At 38.4% G+C, this 23,569-nt stretch overlaps 1 protein-coding gene across 7 annotated transcripts; it reads left to right on the top strand.

Annotated features, from left to right (window-relative positions):
- Positions 1-544: 544 nt before the first annotated feature.
- pecam1b (platelet and endothelial cell adhesion molecule 1b) lies at positions 545-22,987 on the top strand. 7 transcript variants are annotated; one of them, XM_079337065.1, is made up of 16 exons: positions 545-690; positions 806-847; positions 7,878-8,174; positions 9,815-10,096; positions 10,193-10,462; positions 10,689-10,961; positions 11,744-12,022; positions 13,123-13,401; positions 14,539-14,640; positions 14,760-14,790; positions 15,170-15,249; positions 17,841-17,891; positions 19,739-19,828; positions 20,287-20,343; positions 21,530-21,552; positions 22,694-22,987. In XM_079337065.1, exons 1-16 carry the CDS (start codon positions 648-650, stop codon positions 22,793-22,795), a joined length of 2,301 nt encoding a protein of 766 aa, XP_079193191.1. In that variant the 5' UTR covers positions 545-647; the 3' UTR covers positions 22,796-22,987. The 7 variants fall into 7 exon arrangements, 5 of the variants coding, with proteins under 5 accessions (XP_079193191.1, XP_079193192.1, XP_079193193.1 ...); XM_079337066.1 differs by lacking the exons at positions 14,760-14,790; positions 15,170-15,249; XR_013778588.1 differs by lacking the exons at positions 15,170-15,249; positions 21,530-21,552; positions 22,694-22,987 and having other exon boundaries at positions 20,287-20,333.
- The last annotated feature ends 582 nt before the right edge of the window (positions 22,988-23,569 follow it).

Raw genomic sequence — 23,569 nt, forward strand, 5'->3', positions numbered from 1 at the left:
TCATTTATACCATTTGAACATTGAATTGGATCAAGTCATTGACTAACAAAGACTATATGAATGACCTTAGTGGTTCAGCAGGGGTGCGCCTCATTAAGTCATGTTGAAAGAATGAAACGAGTTCCTCCTCCATGTATCCAAACTGAGATTTATGTCAGTGAGAACTGTTTCAGTAGCCAGACTAAACCGTTTTCCCCAGATCAGGAAATGGGCTTTGTAACACAAAGAATGTGTTACTGTCATTTTTTCTCTACCTGCACCAGCACTTTCAAGGGCAGAGGTCAAAGGTCTGGCTACTGCTCCCTGAATTCTCAACATTATTGTGACTACCGATTCACACACATGTACACAAATATACACACATACATGAAGGAGACCCAAAAGAGAACATTCCACAACAGCAAAGAGCCTGGCGGCATGAACATCCTGAGGAAACAACACTCACTTCCTGTCAAATTAAGCCAAGCCGACGGCTGTGAGGGTTGATAACCACTGAGTGGCTGAGGTAGAGCACCACCTTAGTGTCCGCTCCCGCCCACCAGAATCCCATCTGCCCCCCTAAAGCACCACCCGTCAGCCAGGCTAGTCACAATCCTGTTACCCTCCAGGACCTGTAGCGTCAGGATCCTCCGAGTTCCCCTGACAGGATGGGCCTCCTGCTCCTGCTTACCTACTCGCTCCTGTCCTGCTGTAAGCCTGTTGAGCTTTTAGCCTCCTCTGTTGGAGCTCTCTGGATTCACTTCTGAGGAGGTGTTTAATGAATGTGTCTCTAACCTGGTGCTTATACTTTTTGTCTTCTTTCAAGACCTTCAAGCTGGGGGAGTGGTAACAGCACAACCACAGATATGTAAGTATAATGTAAGATATATATTTTTTGAAGAATTCTATGCGACTTTGCACATTGTCGTAACTTAGGGCATCATTGATTTACTTCCAGTATTTACAAAGTTAGTGTGTGGAAAACTTTACCCAGAGGTTAAAAAGGACCACTCAACATGTGTCCTCTTTAACCAGAGGACACATGTGGAAAGGGTTTGTTATCAGAACTCTTTGACAGTTGGTGTCTGGCATTATGGAAAAGCTGTGGTGGGAATTGTTGAGAACCCAGTTGTGAGCCGTGTCACACGCCTCCCTGTGCTCTGGAGTTTGATACTGATGGAAATCATGAGTCAGTCCAGGTCCATTGTAGCACTGTCCAAAATGATGTCAATTGTTCTGTGTTCTTCTTCTCAGAAGATCTGGTTTGATGAATTTATACACGTCAGATTGCTCGATTTGAAACTAATTATTGATTATATCACAATTAGCTGTGTCTTTTATTCTGTATGACTAAATCACACATTGAAATCATGTTCCTCACTGTTCATGTTAATTGATGTGCATTGTCCATACTTAAGTAACAACCCTAAGCCTAAAAGAGCCAAGGACTTCAAATGAAGACACAGAATAAGGCTTAATTGCTTGTTAATTTTAAGACAAATAACTAGATTTAAGTGTGGTGGGGGGTTTTTTTAGAATTAAATACACAATATCTATTCAATATTTATATTAATTTTATAAACCCACAACAGTCATCCCAGCACAGGTGTTTCATGATCAAATGGTTAAAAAGGCACAACAGTGTAGTCAGTGCTCATCATAGCAGTTTGAGATTTTTAACAATTCTTTAATACAAATATCATGTGTTTACCATGAGAGGCCCTGCTGAAAGCACTAACAGTATTATGTTCTTACAGTTTCCACAATTCAGAGGCAATTAGGCTTTAAACTCTTGTGGTGACTGACAGAACCTGAAACATGGTGTTATTGTGTTTTTAATGGTGGTGCCTCGATGAATAAGAAGTATTTCACGGTAGTTTGGTGCTCGTTATAATTTAAGGTCACATTTTAAATCTGAGGAGAATAAAGGAGAATTAGAAGAAGAAAAGGAAAGAAAAGTTGTGATGAACAAATCTTTTGTCTTTATTTAATTGTTCTTTTTTATTTACAAAATATATTATAATTTGAACTTTATTGGCCTTTAAAGAAATGACCTCAGACATTTAGAAATTAGATAAGAATAACTGATTATAGCTACCATTACTTTGTTGCATTTTTAAGTTGCTCTAAGTCTTCGTATAAAAATTAAACGGACCTGTCATAAACAATAAGAGGAATATCATGTACTACATGCTCTATCAGAAATCCAGTGAAGAAAAACTTACAATGTTTTTAAAACACAACAAAATCAGTCATTATTACCCTGCTTGTCAACAATAGAAAAGATTATGGTGCTGTTGGGACAGAGGGGTCCTCAGAGTAATCCTTAAAGAGACTTGAGACATGAAGGCTTGCAGGAAGACATCACTGCTGATGAGAGGGTGAATACATGTGTCAAAGTGCACATCACAGACAATAACACGCGCCTTAAGACTTAACACTCTCACAGGCTAATGAGAACATACATAATCCCAAAAAAACTTATGATTATAATTATTATTTATAAGCAATAACTATGCTTCATGTATCAAATGCAAAACGTCAACAAAACAGTGCAGTCACATAAAGTAGTTTTGGGTAAGTGAGGGATGGTATCCAGACAATACTATCTTTACAAATACCACAACATCCAAAGCTTTAGATTCAAGGATTGAATCCAACTGGGAGTACAATTAAAAAGAGTCATTAAGTGTTTCTAGACATACAGTAAGTTTTCTATTGGTCAAAAGATCAACAGCTCTATCTTGGAAAGATGTCCGGAGGCCGAGTAAAGGCAAATGGATTTCTAAACTTCCTACAACTCTGCCCTGAGACAGACACTTGTCCTCACCCTCTGGGGTCCTTCTACATTAAAAGGCTAGCTCTGACCCTTATGATGGAATCGCCTGGAGATATATAAGTGGTACTATTTAATGACCAATTTGGTCCAGTGTTTTTCAGCATAACAGTTCTACTTGTACAAAGCAAGATTTTGTATCCTATCCTATACTAAGGTCTGTTTTGTTGTTTAATGGGAGTAGGAAACTGGACTCTGAAATGAAGACTTATTCAAGACCATTGTGTGTTTGTAAATATGTTGCCATGTTCAGAGATTAAAATAAATCTGGAAGAGTTGCCACCAAATAGAATTTGCCATAAAATTGAACTGATAGAGAATCATGTACGGACAATGGATATTAATTGATAATAATTGATGAAGAAGATAATATATGAAAACATTTTGTTACATACACATTTTACACATTATACTCGCATAACAGTCAAGTGTTGGAAAAAGATGCACTTCATATGTTGACAAAGAATCGAATTAGAGTTAGACATCTTTTTTTTAGATTTATATTTGGGCTTTTTGTGCCTTTATTGGAGAGATAGGACAGTGGATAGAGGTGGGAAGCAGGGAGAGAGAGTGGTGATTGACATGCGGGAAAGGAGCTGCAGGCTGGATTCGAATTCGGACCGCCTGTGTTGAGGACACTAGCCTCCATACATGGGATGCGTGCACCAACCACGGCACCAGCGCCCTCTTGAGTGAAAACTTACGTCTCCAATAACAAAGATATTGAAATGATGATTCTGAGAAACTGCAATATTAAGCTAGTGCTGACTTTCTATGCCTATAAAGAGTTGAGATGGTATAATACACAAATAAAAGCACCCATTCTGTTATGAAACCAGCTACCTGTGCAGATAATGTTCTTTAGTGCACATGCAGTAAGTGCTCAGTGATTTGATTGCCCAAAAAAAGTATGACGGGGATGATAAAAATTACCTGCTCTAAAACACATAGACAGGTCCTCGATTCACAAGCCATACTTCTCTGTCTGATTGTTTAAGAGCTTTTGCTCCATAACAATACCATCCATATATTATCCCCAAGTTCTTTGTGGCTTATATATTGTATTTTATTTGTTTTGTGTCTTTGTTATTCTCTGACCTTGAGTGGAAGTATTGGGAAGCATGTGAGTCCACTTGTTAGGGAGATTTTGTTTATGAATTCTTTATGTAGGGGGAGAGCGGGGTAATGTGATACACTTTTTACATGTGCTCCCCTCGAGCTGAGCTAAAATGACATATTTATAAAATTAACACATTTCCCGTTAATTCAGGATGTTTCCTACCTATGGAAATGATCAGAATGTCTTTAGGACAAAGGGTCATAGAAATGTGACTGTTCTTAAAAAAGTGGTCATGCGTCTCACTTTACCCCACCATCGGGGTAAACTGAGACGGACAAGAGAAATCAATGGGGTAAAGTGAACCACTTTAAAATGACCATAAGGACACATGTTGTAGCAATAAAAACTAGACTGACAACCACACATTCCCAAACTAATGTTAGACTAGTAACAGAATCATGGGAATTGGTCAAATAAGCATTTTTTTAAACGTTTGAAAATGATCAAAAGTAGGCTAAAATCAAATACAACATAATTAATTTAAAATGTTTTAATTAACAATCACAGTGTGGGGGTCATAACATTTAGTGTCTGGGGGTCAGCACAGGGCAATCAGAACCAGCTTGTACACAGTCTTGGTGTCAAATAAGCATTTTTAAACAATAATAATAATAAAATACAACATAATGACTCAAAATGTATTAATTAACCTTCACAGTGTGGGTATCAGAACAACTGGTGTCTAGGGATCAGCATGAAAGGCGATCAACACCATCTAATAGCCTACACAGCCTCTGGGTCAGAACATGCCCCCAGTATGAGCTGGTTCTGATGTATAAGTCAGAACCAGCTTGTACAGTATTTGGCCCAGAACATAGGACCATCAGAACCTGTTAGGTTAGCCTTGGACTCAACAGACACAGACGAGACCCACCTGGATGACATGAGCCTCATACTCTGCAGACAGACAATGTCTCACTTTACCCCGTAGGATTTGTCTCACTTTACCCCATAGCCACTTTTTTGAGAAAGAACAAGCTCTCTAGCAATTCATTAAAGTTGTTCTACATGAAGCTATTTGCTATGGCGCAACACTTAATAATGTTCTCAGCAAGAAAATTTACTTTTACATGTGAAAAACACATTTTTGTGGAAAAAACATACTTATCAGTGCACCAGCTCCAACTTCTTCTAACTGGCAAGTGTGGATTGGCAGGGACTAGAAAATATAATGGTCACATGACCAAAACTGTCTTCTGTTGCCTAGATACAGGGGGTGTCTCACATTGTCCACTGTCCCAGATTACCCCACTCTCCCTATTGTACTTTAAAGGAAAATAAATCAAACATTGTTGGAAAAAAGAAATGCAGTGCAGTAGAACATGTAACATATGTTAAAAGGAAAATACTAAAGTAAACGTGAAGCTACAGTTCTGCAAAAGTATTTAGTTACTTTCCAGCAGTGGCTAATCCTGCACCATGTGTATAGTAAGTCTCTGCCCTCTACGCCTGATTCTTCTCATCATCAGGGCTGCCAGGTCTTGCTGAGTGATGCTGGGTGTTGACGATTTGCTTTTGATATGCTGACCTCCCGAGTGGCCTGTTAGCCTCACAAATTGCTTTTCCTGCCTTTTTTTTTTTCCTGTTTCTGGGGTTTGTTTACTGCCCAGTCAGTCATGATCTTCCCACCTGTTCATGTCTGTAAACAGACTAATGGCTTTGGGATCCATTCAGGGGATTATAAAAGCATACACAGGAGAATGACGCAGGTTTGCACGAATCTAGAAACAATGAGGCTGACAATCAAAGAATGTATGACTAAATGGGTGGAGACTGTTTGTCAGAAAAGGGAAAAAGCTGCACCAATGATGCACGCATTTTTAAAAAAGACAACATTTTATTGTGTGAAGAAATACAAACTATAAACTATTCTTAACCAAGTGTTTGCGACCCGCAGGAACTTTTATAGAACTTTTTCATAGTTCTGGGAACCCTCTGCCTTTTTTCTTGACTCAGCCCAGCAGGAATTATGAACTATTTTAGTTCCTAGAACCAGGTTAAAGGAACCTTTTTAGCTCCTGCTTCAGAGTAGGAAGCATGGTGGAGCAAATGCATGGTGGATATTTCCTCTTCAAAAAGTTCCTAGAACTGTTTGATCTGAAAACATGTTGAGGCAGATAGAATTTGTATTTTACATTTTGTATTTAAATTCTGACACTTTTTAATAACACTTCATTTTCATTTTAGTATACCTGCACTGTCGTTCATTTCCTCTGTGTGCCTTTGAATTCCCCCCGGGGATAAAGAAAGTTTTTTTTAATTGAATTGAATTTAAAGTCTGACTTTCATTAGCAACATTGACTTACTAAGTCAACTTCTTCTAAAATCACCAAAGCTAGATCTAGATCCAGATTCATATCTACACAAGAATTTCATTTTTTGGGTTGCTGTTAATCGTTATGAAGCCTTGAGGCTGACATTTTGGCAATTGGCATCATGGTTTTTGTCGTCAAAGGTCTTCACATACTGTTTAGTGAGGTTGGAGTTTAAGGAAAGTAAATGTTATTTCTTAGCTAATACTAGTGCTTGTTGGGTCTGCAAGATGCATCTGTGCAGACATATATATGCTAGACCACGACTGATTTATAGGTCACTGTGTAAGAGACATGTTAAACATGATACAAATGGAAATCGTGTCTCCGGAGGAGGAGCTGGCCATCCAATAATCAAATGATCTGCAAATGGAAGTCTTTCTCCTCCAACTTGCATATAAAATGTCTACACTCTTGAAGGCAAAGCCTAAACATGTTAGTATATGCAAGTGGCACATTGTGTAACAGCATCTGCAATAAGTGTTTGGATGTGTGCGTGAATCTCGGCATGTCGTCCCAAGTGCTTTGAATGATTACAAGAGAGCTTCATAATTGTATCTGTTTGGTTTCAAGCATACCCTGCTTTATTTTTTTTTTACCTGAAACAGGACCAACATGTCCTAAATGATTATCGTCTCATATAGATAAGACTTGATTCAAGAAGTTAAAGCAATAAAAGGAAACTAAGATGTTTGAGGGAGTTAAAGCAAACAGTGTATAGGCTCTGTGTTTTTTTTAAATATTTAATCACAACTAAAGAATGCTACAAACAAACATTCACGTTTTGTTTCTTGCATGAGTCAAACATCCAGATAGGATGCTATCAGCAGTTTGGTGAAATTCCAAGGCAACCCATCTGCTTCCTGAGAGCTTATCATCATTACCTAACTGACTACATTTAAACTTCAGTGGATTTCAAATATTTGAAATACTGCCAGGAATGGCTAATGTGAATCTGAATAGGAAGGGATAAGAAGGAAATGACAAATCTCTTTGTAACGTGTAAATGCTGAAAGGAATCTAATCTGAAATTCAGTGATTCTCAAATTCATGAACCATAGCTTGGGGGTCCGTGGAATAATTTATAAAACATATCAACAACCTGGGACTTCTTGCACCAATAAATTTGCTATTTTTTGTCCACTACTCCCGCCCACCAATAGATCAACTCTGATATGATTGGGACATGTCCATCACTTCATAGTGTGTATGATTATTTAAAGAAAAGGCAAAATAAAAAACACTTCAGAGCCAGCATTATTTTAAAGTTTATAAAATGAATTACTTGGAAAGTATAAATGTAGCCTCATTTGTTGCAACAGATTAACACATTGTATTCATATTTACTTATCACCATTAAAATAATGAGGGGGCTCTTGGAAAAATGTCTCACCTGAAAGGGATCCATTGTCTAAAAAAGTATGAGATCCCCTGCTCAACCATATGATTTCTTGATTTTACCAAGAGTTAAAATCTTCTCAATTAAAGAGTATCTATCCTCTTTTAACCTGTTTTATTTATGCAGAAAGATCCCAGACTGACAGGTATTGATCTATTAGGTTAAAAAATAACAATGGTCTACTGATTAAGTTTTCATGTTTTTTCTGCTTGTCCTTATTTTACTCCCCAGCATTTACAATAAAAGACATCACCCTGTCCATCGAGCCCAGCAATGACGTGAGCCGGGACACTAATGTGACACTGAGGTGTCATGCTGGGATCAGCAGCTCGGGGGAAGAGGCTCTGAGTAGAGAGTACACCATATTCAAGGATGGAAACACAGTCTACACCAAAACCTCCAGCAGCTCTGAGGATCTTTTGTATCCACTGCCACAGGCCAGAGTCTCCAACAGCGGCAAATATCAGTGCAAAATCAACATCAAAGACAAACAGCTCACCAGCAGCGCGCAGAAGCTCACAGTTGCAGGTGGGTGCCTTTTTATGGACACTAAATGCTGTGGTATGTGAAGTGAATTATACTTTCTTAACATACAGTTGGTTAGTAAAAATTGTAAGTTTTAATTTAATCAAGAAAAGCTAAAAGAAGCAATCATTGGAATACAGGTCGATCGCAAGTATTTGATGTTTTATCATTGACAAACCAGTCACAAAAAGGTCACTGGCCTGAGATAATTTTGATTAAATGAAAGTCAATAATTATTATTATTATTATTATTATTATATTGTCACTTTGAGCGTTGTGTACTTTATATTAAGTGTCCGAGCAGTGAGTGGAATTTGCAACCGTGCAGGTTGTATGTCCTACAGTTTTGGATGCACAACAAGTTTTAAAAATGTATATTTTTAATTTAATTTTACATACTTTATTAATCCCCAAGGGAGAAATTGGAGTTTGCTCCCTCTGCTACTCTTAAGACATGCTTCTCACTCACCTGAATCACACATATGCACAAGCAGGACCTGGGGACATGCATTAATGGAGAGATGTCAGAGGGGAGCAGCTGTCCACTGGAAGAGCCCCCTCAAGTGGTGGTGGTTTGGTGCCTTGCTCAAGTGCTCCTCTGCAGTGTTCAAGAAGTGGTCTGGCACCTTTCCAGCTACCAGACCAACTTCCATATCGGGACTTGAACCGGCAACCCTCCGGTTCCTAACCCAAGTCCCTATGGACTGAGCTATTGCCGCCCCACAAAGACCAAAGTTAATAGAAGACATAGAATAAATAACAAAAACACATCTGTCACAAGGGTACTACTACATATGTGTACAATCACATTTTAACTTTAGTAAATGTTAAATGCACTTGAGATTGTATAACGCTTTTCTTGTCTTCTGACTACTCAAAGCACTTTTACACCGCATGTGACACCTACCCATTCACACACTGATGGTAGAAACTGTTTCTAAAGTGACCATCCGACGCAACGAATCCCAATAAAAAAAACATGCACACACCGCTGACAAAGCAGCAGCAGTAATTGCGGATTAAGTGTCTTGCCCAAAGACACGTTAGACATGTAGCTGCAGGAGCTGTGGCTCTAACCCCCAACCTCCTATTTGAGAGATGCCGACTCTGGGGGCAACTGAAACAGGGACACCACTACATCGCACAATGACTGAAATAATCAAAATGATAATATAGAAAGAAAGAGTGAAAGGCAGGAGGAAAAAGGATAGAAAAAAAGGAAGGTGGAAGATAAAGAATGGGAAAGAGAGGAATAAGAGGGGGGGACTAGTATTAACTTGAATTCCACACACTTACACACACTCTCACACACAAACAGGGACCTGCAACACCTTCAACATACACATTTGCTGATGATGATGATGATGATTTGATTACTCCCTGCTTGCTATGCTGTCCATGCTGTCTCTCCTACATACTATTGCTCTTTCCTTGTCCCTCACTGTATTCTTCTCTACCACGAGGCCACAACATCGATTTTGATTCTGATTTGTCAATAATTGTGTCGGCTACATACATTGGTCATAATTAAATTCCATGAATATAATAAAGACAGACTTAAGTGATGGAGCTGATGTGTTGATGTTCAACAAGGAGAAGATATTGGATTAGATCTGATGTGATTGCGATTTTTGGTTGTCCAGGCCTGTCAAGACCTGTTCTCCACCTCAACAAAGGTGTGGTCAGTGAAGGGGAGGAGCTAACAGTGAAGTGTACTGCGCCTGGTGAGACAGGATCCATTTTCTTTTACTTCTACGAGGACTCCACAGAGATTCTGGAGAGGCAGGTCAGCTCCAACCAGGCAGAGGCCAAGCTTCGCCTCAGCAACGTGGGCGTCCACAAAATTCACTGTGACTACACTGTCCTTGTAAGTCCGAACTCCTTCAAGTCCGAGGGAAGCAACACCATCACAGTTACAGTTAAAGGTAGGAAGTGTTTGGAGAAAAAAAATTTCTGCATATTTCAAGTCACCAAACAAAGCTCAGAGCCTTTTTCTGTTCATACATCTTTTGTCTCTATAGAGCTTTCCATTACACCCGTTATGGAGATTTTTCCTCAGCACAAAGTCTATGAAGGAGATCAACTCACCATATCATGCTCAATCACAAACTTCGGGTACCAGCCTGAAAATATTCAACTCTTCCTGAGCCAAGGAACCAAACTTCTCAGCACCGGAGAATCCAAAGTCAACCACAGCATGGCCGCTCTGGCAAAGGACCCTGGGAAGTTTGAGTGCATATTAGAGATGGGAAATGTAAAGAAAGTAGCAACAAAGACTGTTTCAGTGACTGGTGAGTGGACAAAAGGAAGACAATTGTGTATGTCCATTCAGTTTCTACAGAGTCACAGAACATACCCTCATTTATTTATACACTGAAACCCTACTTTAAGCAAGTAAAAATAGTACATTTGTATTGTATTATTCTTTTTTGACTGACACTTTTTTATCAGCATTTACACTATAACGTGACATCAAAGCACATTGTGAGTTGTTGTGTTTTCCAACTCTTTCCACAGAGCTGTTTTCAGTGCCCACTCTCACCATGTCTCCTGCTGAAGTCTTTCAAAAGGATGATATGACACTGACTTGCAGAAGTGAGAGTTATGCCTCTGAAAGACTCAGCCAAGAAGAGCTGACTTATGCCCTTGATCCACCTGAAAGCCCTCTGTTCCCCAAAGGCATTGGAGTGTTTTCTGGCAAGGCCTTGCTGTATGAATTCAACTATACCTGTGTGGCTCAAGCTAAGGGCATCATGAAGCACAGTAAAACCCTGACAGTACGTCCCAAAGGTAAGCTTACCCTGTGCCTCTTCTGAGGCAGCTTTAATACACAAATAAAGCTTGAGTTGGACTGCACATGACTAAATAGACCTATCTGAAATGTTATATTGGCATCTCTCTGGCGCTGTTAAGCACCTTTTAGTTCTATGTTTAAATTATTTGCAATCCACTTTACTGTTTTGGATCACTATTACATCTTTGTTTAGTTTTTGTTTTTCAGCCTTAACATACAGCTGTTTACTGACTGGCACTTTATGCATCAGTGTGAAAGATCTGCTGTGCAAATTACTTAACACAAATTCCACATTAAACCCAACAGTGGTTGGTATACTGGGAGATAAAATAGATTGGGTAACCCCAAAAGAAGTATAACACCTGATTGGTTTAGCGTTTTTATCTGTCAAACGGATTATACTTATTAATTGGAAGGTGAGAAAGCCGAATTGTTTTGACATGGATAGCTGGCTTAAAGATTACTTAGAGTTGGAATCTATGAAGCAAGCAGCATCATTGCTCAAGGATCTGGGCAGTGACCAAGAACATTCTCTAAGCCTCAATATAACTATAAAATATTATTAGTGCTGTTATATTGTTAAATAATGAGGTAGCCTCGCAGTTGTCTTACACGACCCATGTCTAAGGGAGTGGTCCATATTCCAGCAAAAGGCATAAAATATCTTTACTGAGTTATTTGATAGTGAAATGTTTGATGAGATATGCTGCAGTGTGATGCTGCAGTTATTTGTCCATAGATCATGAATGGGTTTTAATTTTCTCTTTCTCCTCTTCAGTTTCTGTCTCCATCCCAAAGATCTCGGTGGTCGGCAGGGCTGTCCTACATCAGTCCTTCAAAATCCTCTGCAAGTCAGATATTGGCAGCCTGCCCATAAACTACACCCTGCTGAAGGATTACGCCGAAGTGAGCATGATCAGCATCAAGCTGCCCTTTGAAAAAGCTCTCTTCACAGTCACCATCACCCACCCTGCTGAAATAAGCCAGTTCATTTGTGAGGCGAAAAATAGTCACAAGGAAGCCCCACTCAGCAAGAAACTCAACGCTACAGTCATAGGTATGTATTCCTTTTAGTTTGCCTGATCGATGCCTTTAAATAAAAAGGATTCTCTAGTAGAATACAAGTCCATGAGCCATTTCAGAGACTATTTGGTTTTATAAAAGAGCTTATAAAATCAACTATTCACAAATGACAAAATAACCTCACCTCAGGGCCTGTTTAAATGCTGTCCGAGAGATTTTCTATAAAATAAAAACATTATTAGGAGATGTCTCACTTGATTTATCTTCTGATTTTGCCAGCAGCAGCTTCCAATATCATTTTGCATTTAATGCAACGCTTCATTGTATGATCTCATTGTACAATTTAATCAGTTACTTAATAGAGAACTGTATTGGAGTATTGGGTAAAAAAAAAAAACTTTTTCCCACTAAAGTTCACTAAATGGTTGATTTCTGTGTCCTACCAAACCATATTGATACAGTGGAAACAGTAGAGTGAAATACTTGTGAAATATCCAAAATCAATTTCTAATTTTTCTGAGTTGTCCTTAGACTCACTACTGCAGCTTTTCTAAATGTAAGCCTTTTCAATCAAGTGGTTGGCTTGTAAACAAGCAGTTAGCTTAGATCTGCAAAAGCAAGGGCAGCCTGCCCACCTCTTTTTCAACTGGCTACATTTAAAAAATAAAAAAAAATTGAAGAAACTGAAGTAAGAAAAAAGGGCAGAATTCTATGTTGGGGTTACATTCCCTTTTCCCACAGAGTAATCGAAAACAAAACCTCCCCTTAAAATTTAATCATCATTTTTATACTGCTGTTTTTATTGGTTGGCTTATCATTGTTTTTGTTTTTCTTAAATTTTGACATAATTAGGCCAGCTGTTTCAGTGTTTATGAAGTATCTCTAAAGTATCTCACTGATTGTTTGTAGTAGTTTCATATTTATCAAAGACACTTAAGAGTGATCTTGTCTTCTAACCCTGGGTTAAATGTAAGGTTAATTTCCCTCATGTAAAAATACTTTTAAGAGAGGCCTTTTCTTTTTTTTTTCTTTTTCAAAAAACAGGGTTTCTGGTTGAGTTTATTGATGTCACACAAAAGCACATCAGTTCATAACTGAGACTGTTAACCTTTTCTCCAACTTTTCCTTTCCCAGTGCCTCTGACACACCCAACTTTGACCGTCATCCCTGACATAGCAGAAATCTCTGAGGGAGATCGTCTCTTCCTCATATGTGGGGTTGACGGAACACCCCCAGTCACCTTTAATTGGTACCGAGTTGGCAATCCACAACCCCTGCACAGCACAATCTCCAACATGAACCACTCAAACTACCAGGTCCCCTTATTGTCTAAAGATCACGCTGACGAATACTACTGCGAGGCTGTGAACTACGCAAACAATGTTGTCCGCAGTGACCTGGTCACCATAGAGGGTGAGACTGATAAAAATAAGTGTTGCTAAATTGAAACTCAACCATTTTATTTCTGGGGAATACAAAAAAAATGCAGTTCCTTCTTAGACTGACATTTAACTCAAATAAAAACATGGGTATAGTGATGTATATCTTTGTATCTTAGGGTCTCTTTGATTCAAGAGGAAATAACGTTTTTGCAAAACCTACATTAACACTAGGGGTTTCATCCAGCTGTGTCTTGTCCACCTTCCTGTTCAGCAATTATCTTCTGCAACTGGTGCACACTAAATTTGAGCAGGCTTCTTTTGAACCCACAGCGGTCAGTACAGCAATGCTTTCACACATACAGTATCTGAGTAGGTGCATTAAAGTTGCCTGTTTTTTACAGCAGAAATTATCATGTTTACTGCCTTGTTCAAAAATTGAAATTGCTCTGATAGCTCTTTTCTTTATCTGCACACACAGTACATGGGTAATGTTTTTCAAGTTCACTCAAGTTTAGTCCACTATTATTTTACAGTCTATCTGTTCAACATCTTAGTTTCGCTAAAGACAAAGTGAGGACAACGTGAAGCTGTGGTTGACATTCAATTATTTCTGGATGTATGCGGTCATAGAAGTAGAAAGTTGATCTGATATTACTTATGATTATATTTTACAAGTTCAGTAAATAAATTATAGTTCATCCTGAGAGGAATGTGTAGATAAAAGACAACATTAGTAAGTTGTCATTGTTTTTAGCTTGGCTGTCTGAACACCTGAAAACTTTTGACTCTTAGTTGGCTCTATTTTAATCCATAGTGCTATGCGTTTGTAAACTGTACTTTTGTATCTCTCTGTGTCTCCGTCTGTAACTGTGTGGTTTTTTGCTGCTGCCTGTCTTGGCTAGGTCTCCCTTGGAAAAGAGGTTTTTAATCTCAATGGGACAACCTGGTTAATAAAAATAAAAAATAAATTAGTTTATAACATATCTTGAATACCTGTGACTTGATTTGTGTCTTGTCTACATAATGCTTAGATACACTGAGATGCTTCATTCTGCTTTCCCTTTGTTCAACATCCTGAACAACAACCCTGTCCTATTCTAATGGCTCTCCTACTTGTTTCTTGTTTGTTACTAACTTTCCTTTTCTTTTTGTCTCTTTCCTTCCAAAGTGCGTATGGCATTGTGGAAGAAAGTGTTGATTGGAGGATTCTGTCTGCTGGCGGGGACGGTGTTGGTGGTGGTGTTGGTGCTGTGCTTCAAATCCAAGAGAGGTAGAGAGACCTACAGACCCCCAACAGCTCAGACCTCTTTTGTCTAACTACATATGAAAACCAGCCTTCCTAAGCTCACTTCCTCCTTTCCTCCTCTCACCTCTCCTTTCTTATTGTAGGTAAAAGAGAAGCAGCTTCTGAATTGTCAGTGTGAGTTGGCTTGACTTTTTGCTTTCTATACATGCAAGAAATCATGTAGAAGTTAGTACCAGTGTACATAACTAGCCTATGTATATTTCTGAGGGTCAGTGAGGGTAATGCTTATCTTATATTGATATCAAGAATTGGTTATGAGCATAGTTTTTTTTAATCTAGTACCTGTAACGAAACTGCTGCAAAAACAGATAGACCCGAGAAAGGTACCATTTTCATAGGTAATTACATGCAAAACATCAAACATAGATCTTGAACTACATCCTATCTCCTATTCAAATTGCTGTCTTTTTTGTTTATCACAACTTTTTACATTTGGTAGTTTGCATTTGATATCACTGCTGCCCTAGTTGACTTTATTTTCACCATTTCTCAGAAAGCCTTCGAGCCCTAAATCAGATGACTCTTTAACAGTGAATCTAACCCACGACACAGAGGTTTTTAATGCAGACACAGGTAGCTTGGTTTTGTTATTCTATGTTCCACCAACTGCCCTCATAAGTCACAACAGCCATTTCTTAATTGTGATGCCTTTAATGTCATAGCATGTGTCATGTTGCAGCCACAGCAAACCATTTTCATTCCATCATCCATTGTCTCATGTGCATGCAGGGTTCATGTTGTGGTGCCTCAGCTACTTTTGTTCATGTCTTTGTTGCTCATCATTTGTAGATTGTTGTTTTTAAGTTCATGTGCTTACACATCATGTATATGTTTGAGCGTATCGTCTTTTTCTTATGCATGTGTTTCTGTCTAAGAATGTGTAATAGAAGCAGGAAAAGCAGGATCCAATAAATGTGGGAAATAAACTCCCCAAGTAAAAGCTACAGCATATTTACGCCATAGACTGTATATAAGAGGAGGATGTAGCCTATTGGTTGCCTCTGGTTTAATCTTTGGTCATATGTTGATAATATTGTAAATGGTCCCAATCCCAGTACAGTAGATGATGAAGCAGGGTCAGTTTAAGGACATGGGTACCACAGAACTCCAATATGCACATCAAAATAGACTTTTAAAAAAGACATCAAGCCTTTCATCCAAATATGGTCACTTACGGCCACAAAAAAAAAAAGATGGCAACCATCTAAATAGTCAATTCAAAGATTATAAACCAAAGGATGTCCTTCTCCTATACATGGTCTTTGGTTTTCACAGGAGGAGGCTGATATGTAGTTTAATCACAGAACTTAGAGATGATTGTCAATTGTAAAAAAAAAACAAAAAAAAAACAACCCTATTTCTTAGAGAGCCCTTTATCGTCTTCTTCCAGACGCAGCGCCACTCTATAATGGCACGGAGGGGGGAGTGGCCAATGGGGCACGAGATAGTGCGGCGTCGCTTCCCGTTGACATCAGCAACAGGAGCAGCTACAGTATCCCAGCAACAGTATAAAGATACCAAACAATGAGCAAAAAATAAATAAATAAATACATGATGCAATAAAAACAGACTTTGAGAGCAACTAATGCAAAGTTTCAAAGGATTTCTGAACTTTTTGAAGGATTTGGATACTTTTTTACTTCTACATTTAGTAAGTGCAAAGGAGGGGTGTGTTTTAAATAAATATATGCACCTGCACCCACTGCTCCCTCTCCCTTCCTCTTGCCAAGTAGATGGCCTTTAATTTGATGCTCAACCATAACTGTCTTTGTCTGGGTTTATTTTGGGGGGGTTTATCTTTTGTTCCGTCATGTTTTATTTCTTTGTGATTTTATGTCCTTCGTTATTGTTGCCACAATGATAGTCGTGTTTAAGGCGTGTTTAAACTGGCATGGTAACTGATACATTTGATCATGATTACAGGAAATGTGTGTATATATTGGTTGATTCGTGGCTTCTAAAAGAGACAATTGTAGAATAAAGACATTGGATTTATTTAGAATTGTGTCCTTACCATTCATTTTGCTTAAGGTCAGACTAATTCATATGTTCGGCGTGTTTATATTCCATTAATACTTTGCTGGAGATATGTTTAATGTGATGCCTGCATGGGTCTTCCTTTGCGTTTGTGCAACCTTCCTTAGCACAAATCAGTGAATATCCCTACATAGCACAAAGTTGGTATATTTCCCAAAAAAGGAACACTTAACAGAGACTTCCTTGAAATGTTTAAACAATAGAGTCTGCAGGAAACTTCATGTTGGCATGGAGCAGGTCGAGGGCTGAGTGTGGCTTGGGGGAGGGTGGGTCTTATTTTGTTTTAGAAGAGGGCAAGTTTAAATGCATGAAGCAGTTGGAGGAAATTAATCACACAAGCGCTGGTTGAGCTGTTTGTGAGATTACATTACCTAAACGGAAGCTGCAATGGGAAGTAGTTTTTGCCAGAACTTACTGTGCAGCTGCTTCTGAATTATCAGCCGATAGTGCACAATGCAGCGGAAGATTTTTGAATGGCCCAGCAGAAGACTTGAAATCTGCTCTTTTGTTACTGGTTTTATTTAAAAAGTCATAAATTCTCCAACGAAAGCCAAATTGTCAGGAAAAATATTTTTACTTTTACTAGTGACTTTTGGAAGCAGCTACACAGATAAAGCTACAGGCTGGAGATTGTTAGTTTAGCTTAGCACAAAGACAAAAAACTGGCTCCATCCACAATCCAAAAAAAAAAATAATTATCTTGTTCAAATGTTTTTGATTTTTATAGTAATCCATTCAAACAAAATAACTGAATGTGAAAAGTTTATTCTATCACAATTGTTACGTGACAATATAGGCTTACTTTTACCCACTGTTAAAATTATTTATGCTAGCTCAGTCAACTTGTTGCTAAATGTAGCTTGATAATTGAACAACAGTTTTAGGAGAATATAATATAATTCAATTCATATAATTCAGCAAAACAACATATTTGAGAACATTGATAATGTTTCTTTGGACTATTTATTCATTGAAAGATCTATCAGTTGATGTTGACAATTCTTCCTTATTCTGTTAAATGACTTTTAAGGTATGTTTTTATTCTAATCTGTGTCTATTTCCAACATGATTAAAGTCAGTCTTTGGCAGCCGTTATGACCTTCCATCTGTCTCTCTGTCTTTCACAGTGAAGGTCGACAAAGCATCAGTTAGTGTGTGGAGCAAGCGACCACCTGAAGGTAAAAGTACCACTTTATTACAATGTTTACTGGAAATGTGTTACAGTTCCGTTAGAGCAGGGGTGTTAAACTCTATAGACACAGGTCAGGCTTTCACCCAGGCCACCTACTTCGAGGACTGTATCCTCCTTACATAGGTCGCAATGTAACAGCTATTCCATCTGTGTCCCAGGATACTAGTTTTTAAATCCCCTATTGAAAAAAAGAAAAGAGATGGTACATCAGAGGAGATGAAGTGTTAATGGCATGGATGAAATATACAGTACAACTCACTAGGTTACTGGTAGTTAGCCATGTTAAACACACAGAAGTTCATGATACAAACATAATGTTCTTTCTCTTTATAATTAGAGTCAGTATCCCAATGTTTTCCTATGGTGCAAGACAGGTGATGAAAATGTAGACCAATCATTACGTAGGCTTCTGTGTATATGGTACAAGGATTTGCAAACCTACAGCATTATGTTACGTTGTAGATTCAGCGCAGAAGTATAAGTGAGGCTTTAGGAGTGTGGTGTTTTGTATCAAAGTGGTTAAATAGAAATCTGACACCATCCCTAGATGTTATACACCATATACCTGCATATCACGTATACTCACTGGTTATGATTGTCAATTTTTGAGTGTCACATAAGGTGTGCATCAGCAAGATTACGCCTGTGTCAGATTTTGCTCACCTTCATCACTGAGAAAAGTTGCTCACAGATATTATCCTCTAAACATGCAGAGCCTTCAAGCAGCTCGTAAGTGGAGTTTGGGTATAGTTTACAGGATAAGGTATGAGAATGGTGCGGCTCTTGAGGTGCCATTATATAAAGTTCAGCTTCATGTGGAAGTTTGCAACAGCTCTTTCAGCGTAAACTGCTCATGGATCATTGAGCAGCACAGAATTAAAATTCTGAGCAACAAGTCGGCTGTTGCATTCTGGGAATTGTGGTATCAATGGTGTGTGTGCTACAGTAAAAAACTGTCAGGCTAGTTGTGAACAAAATAGTGTAGCCTATCATATTATCTCAAAGGACAGATGTATATTAATTGTATGACCGCAGGCTTTAAGTTTGACACATCCCTCAATTTGATAGACCAAGAATGTCTCTATACTTCTATCTTAAGTTTTAAAAAGGTCTAAATGTGGCATAAAGCACAAACACTCAAGATTGTAAAGTCATTAATAAAATGTTATGCTGAAAGCCAACAGAAGCCAAAATCAACAAAAGTTCATTTACTCTGTAAATCAGCATTTAATATACATCATTATAAGCATCTAAAGAATCTAAGTAAGGCTTTTGAATTCAAATAGGAAAGATAGTTATTAGAGTTTCTGTGAATTGTTCTGATTTTGAGTTGAGCAGTTATGCTGTAATATAAATTATAAAAATGAGGTGAAAAACATAATTTACACACCTGCTAATATGGTAATTATCATTAATGGTCAAAGTGATAATCTATTGACCTTACTTTTATAGCTGCAAGTTTAGTGCAGGCAGGTGATCTTATTTATGTTGTGAGGGCCAGTGGGTGGAGTTAAGCTCTGTGATAGTCAAACACTATGGCAAAGAGCAACAACTACACACTCCAAAGTATTTTATGGATAGCAGAGTTCTTTGTAACTCAACGTTCAATGATTCATTTACAAAAGTCTGTCGAGATAACAATGCTTTTGCTTATTGCTCTAATTCAGAGCTTTCAAACATAAAGAGTTTTACTATGCTGATTTTTTTTATTAATGATCAACTAGACTCTCAACTTTGGTATCACAAATGTATGTACAATGCTTAAATGCTTGCATGGCTTGCACCCAGCTCATTTTGTGAAACAAAGAATTGTGTTTGTGTAATTGAATTCAGCCGATGAGGAGGAGAGCAGCCTGGAGTCCAACGAGCCGGATGTGGAGTACACTGAAGTGGTGCATCCACAGCCATCAGATCCTGAGAGAGGTATACGCACTAAACACAAACACATATACACACAGAGACAAACATTTTTCCTCATGAATCCATTGCTCATCTTCCAGTCGCCTTGCCAATATAAATGTTTCTCTGCTTTGCCCACATTCCTTCATAGTCGATAATATACAGCAAGACTTCCTGGGAGTGGACTAATTACACATAATTAACACATCTCAGAGTTGTTGTAAGCTTCGGGATGACTGCAGGGATTTCCAGAGTCATTCAGACCTTATAAACAGGAAGGGTTGAGCTAATTGCCAGGCTTGTTTCTGATACTGGCCCCTTCTTTGTTATGGCGCTGTCCTCAAGGCCCCAATGGACCACAAATGGCAGTTAGAAGGCTGACACAGTCCCCCTATCTCTGTTAATGATCAAACAGACAGTATCTTCTAAGCCTTGTCTTTTGAAGTTCAAGAAGGCTAATGTGTTGTTTTTTACATTACCAGCCCCACTGAGAAAAGGCACAGACACCGTGTACAGCGAGCTCCAAAACTCTCAACATGGTAAGTTTAACATCCTCAAAACTGCAGGATGAATACATTGTGCAGTGTAAAGGTTTTAATATTATTTTATTTTATTTTAAGGGATAAACTTTTCCCTAGAATTGAGACATCAGAAGAGACTGACAAAAATGAATAAGAGAGATTTAGCTTAAGTGAAGCCTAGTCTTGTGGGAAAACAGCTACACTGTTCCCACCTATCAAACAAACAGCCACACCCCTGATTATATTTAACTATGGGCGGCCGTTGTCTCGGTGGTCGAGTCGTTCATCGCTCAATGGGAAGGTTGGTCTGATGTGTCCTTGAGCAAGACACTAAACCCCTGGTTGCTCCCGCTTCTTTGTCTACAGCGTGAATGTGATCAGTAATAGTCACTTTTCATGTTAGCCTATGCCAGCAGTGTGTGAATGGATAGGTGTGACCTGCGGTGTAAAAGCGTGAGTATCAAAAGATTAGAAAAGCGTTATACAAGTTCAAGTCCATTTATCAGTGACCTTTTTCAATAACTTTTCGCATAAATTGAATCAAAACAGATGAGAGAAAAAAAAGATCCATCCTTGCACAGTTTTTGCGAATATAAAAATAAGATATTGACAACAAAAACATTTTTGTTTCCTTGACTATGTATGTGTTCTCTAACAGGGTTTACTTTGCTTCTGAGCCTCAAATGGACACCTGACCTGCAGTGGAGGTTTAATGTTTGCCTCAACAACCCTTTAAGCTGCTTTTAGATCCACTAAATGTATCTTTAAATACTTAAACTCATGGTTAACTTTGAAGCAAAAGATGACATTACAGTGGAATCAGTTTACCCAGATCTGCCTCAGAACTGTGACTATCCTGTTTCTACAAGGCAGGAACTTCCTGTTATTAAAACAGCAGCCAGACTTTGGATTCGTCTATGAAGTAGTCCATCCGATTTCTCATGTTTCCTGTTTAACAAGACGCAAGAATACCAAGTTGTTGAAGAGGCATCTGTGAGGCTTATAGGGAATACCCTTACCATTAAATTAAATGACAGAGACAGGACTTATTGGCTGAAACAAAAGGCCTCAAAGGAACAAGTGAGTACGCAAGGTCAGCCATGCTGTGATGACTGTTGAATGACTCATCAATGACGCTGACACAGTGAGTGAGCAGGGTGCTCACTTGGAATACATTTAACCTGTGATGCTTTTTTTTCTTTAGGGGCTGCTGATCATCATGACTATGTAAGTAATTATCTGCACAATCACACCACACACACGCACGCACACACACACACACACACACACACACACACACACACACACACACACACACACATCTATTTATAATTTATAACAAGACGATCTTTGGACCGTTGGGGGAAACCTGGAGAAAACACACAGGAAGAACGTACAGAATCAAACCAGAAACCAAGCCTATACACCACCATGCCATTAAAATACTTGCTTGTGTGACTCCAGGACAACCCTGACTGCTTGTTGGCTTTATTCATTCCACGACTTTTGACCACAATTGTTGATATATGTCACACATAAAGCCATAAATGGTGATTACATGTTTACGTTTGATGTACTGTAGCATTGATTATTGACTGCTTTTGCAAATAAAAAGTTTAACGGTTGCTTATTTAAACCAACCTGCTGTCTCTACATTGGCTACCATTTGTAACACTGACCCTCTGTGGGCAGATAATCCAGAGCAAGGGGGAAAATGCCGTCAGAGTTTCCAGACAAGGACAAAAGCATTTGGGCTGTGGCTTCCTTCCTTATCGCTGCTTAGATCAGCGCTGTGGCCAAGTTAAATTACCTCTAAGCCCATCTCAGCCAGCATACTGTTCCCCAGAATGCCTTAATGACTGCACTGTTTGTCCCTAGTTTTAAAGGCAGCTGAGGAGAAATAATAATAAGCTCAGGAAGCCACATCATCATCATCCAAAAATGACTGTTTCTTTCATCTTTGTGTCTTCTGAAAGACTGATAACTCAGATGTCTTATTAGGGTTTGTCTGCTCCAATGGAATCATGTATTTGGTAGACTTTAAGTTTATACTTTGGCAACTATTTGAGTCTTCTCTGAAAGAAAGCTACTAAGCTTTGCTCTTGTAAATTGAGGATTAGTCTTAAAGTAGTTGGTTGACATAAATTGTTTTGAATCCTAATTTAAGCTCATAAAGGGAAATGCCTTTGAACATATACACCTGCCACAATGCATGATATTTTTGGACACTTTTCAGTGTCAAAGTCTTTGTACTCACAAGCAGTGTGCTTTAGTTTGAACTGCTTGACGTTTTATATCAGTGTTAATCTATCAGGATAATGAATGATTAATCTCTGACAGTGTTTCACACTGCTCTGTGTGTCAGCAGGGATCAGTAGAATACGCAGAGCTCAACGGTGAACAACCCGAGATTAATCACCACCATCCAGAAGTCAACAACTATCAGGACCTGCCTGAGCCGGTGGATTAGAGATTGAAGTGATTCCTTCTTGTTTAATCACACAATGCTGTTTCCTTTCCTCGTAAACCAAACTTTATAATCACTTCTAACAATGACATTACATTCACATCCTTTTTTTTAAAAAAAAAAAAGCTTTAAAGAATGGACTGCTAAGTAACCTGTAAATATATTTTTGAATCTTAATAAAAGGCATGTCAAATATTGCCTGGTGTTTATTTAATTTTTTGATGGGCAAAGATGTTGTTGAAAAGAAATTTGATGAGCAGAAAATGATTCAGCCTAAAACTAACTGCATTTCAGAGCAACTTCCTCAACTCAACTGTGCTTCTTTCCTAACTTGAAGCTTTATCACTTTACTGATCTTGTCCTTTACATGTGTTAACAGAAACATTGTCACCAACTGTCATTTAACACTCCAATGTTTTATTCACTGTTAATCTTTGCAGTTGAAAATATAGGGGGGTGAGATTTGCAGCATCCTGTAAACTCCCTTCATCTAACACAATAACAAAATAGTCCTTAAAAATAACTATAGAAATAATCGATCTTGTCCCTGATGGTCTCATTGCTTTTTTAAGTCATCAGTATGAATTTCAGTCTGTTTCATAACCAGCTAAAAACTGCTCTGCAGACATGATGGATTTAATCCATGTTTCATTCACTCGTTTTAGAAAAGGGTCAGGCCCAATTGTTGGTGATTTTTTCAAATTAAGGTTAAATTGCAAAATGAATTAAATTCAATTGTAGAAATATAAGTCAATATATCATTTTATATGATATATA

The sequence above is a fragment of the Symphodus melops genome (genome assembly GCF_947650265.1).
Source record: "Symphodus melops genome assembly, chromosome: 2".
Classification (NCBI taxonomy): Eukaryota; Metazoa; Chordata; class Actinopteri; order Labriformes; family Labridae; genus Symphodus; species Symphodus melops.

Excerpts from the sequence above, each read along its gene's own strand:
- pecam1b (XM_079337065.1), top strand. The coding sequence starts at position 648 with ATGGGCCTCCTGCTCCTGCTTACCTACTCGCTCCTGTCCTGCT. Across the intron at positions 12,023-13,122 it reads ACTCAACGCTACAGTCATAG|TGCCTCTGACACACCCAACT; the intron begins GTATGTATTCCT and ends TTCCTTTCCCAG. Across the intron at positions 19,829-20,286 it reads GCCATCAGATCCTGAGAGAG|CCCCACTGAGAAAAGGCACA; the intron begins GTATACGCACTA and ends TTACATTACCAG.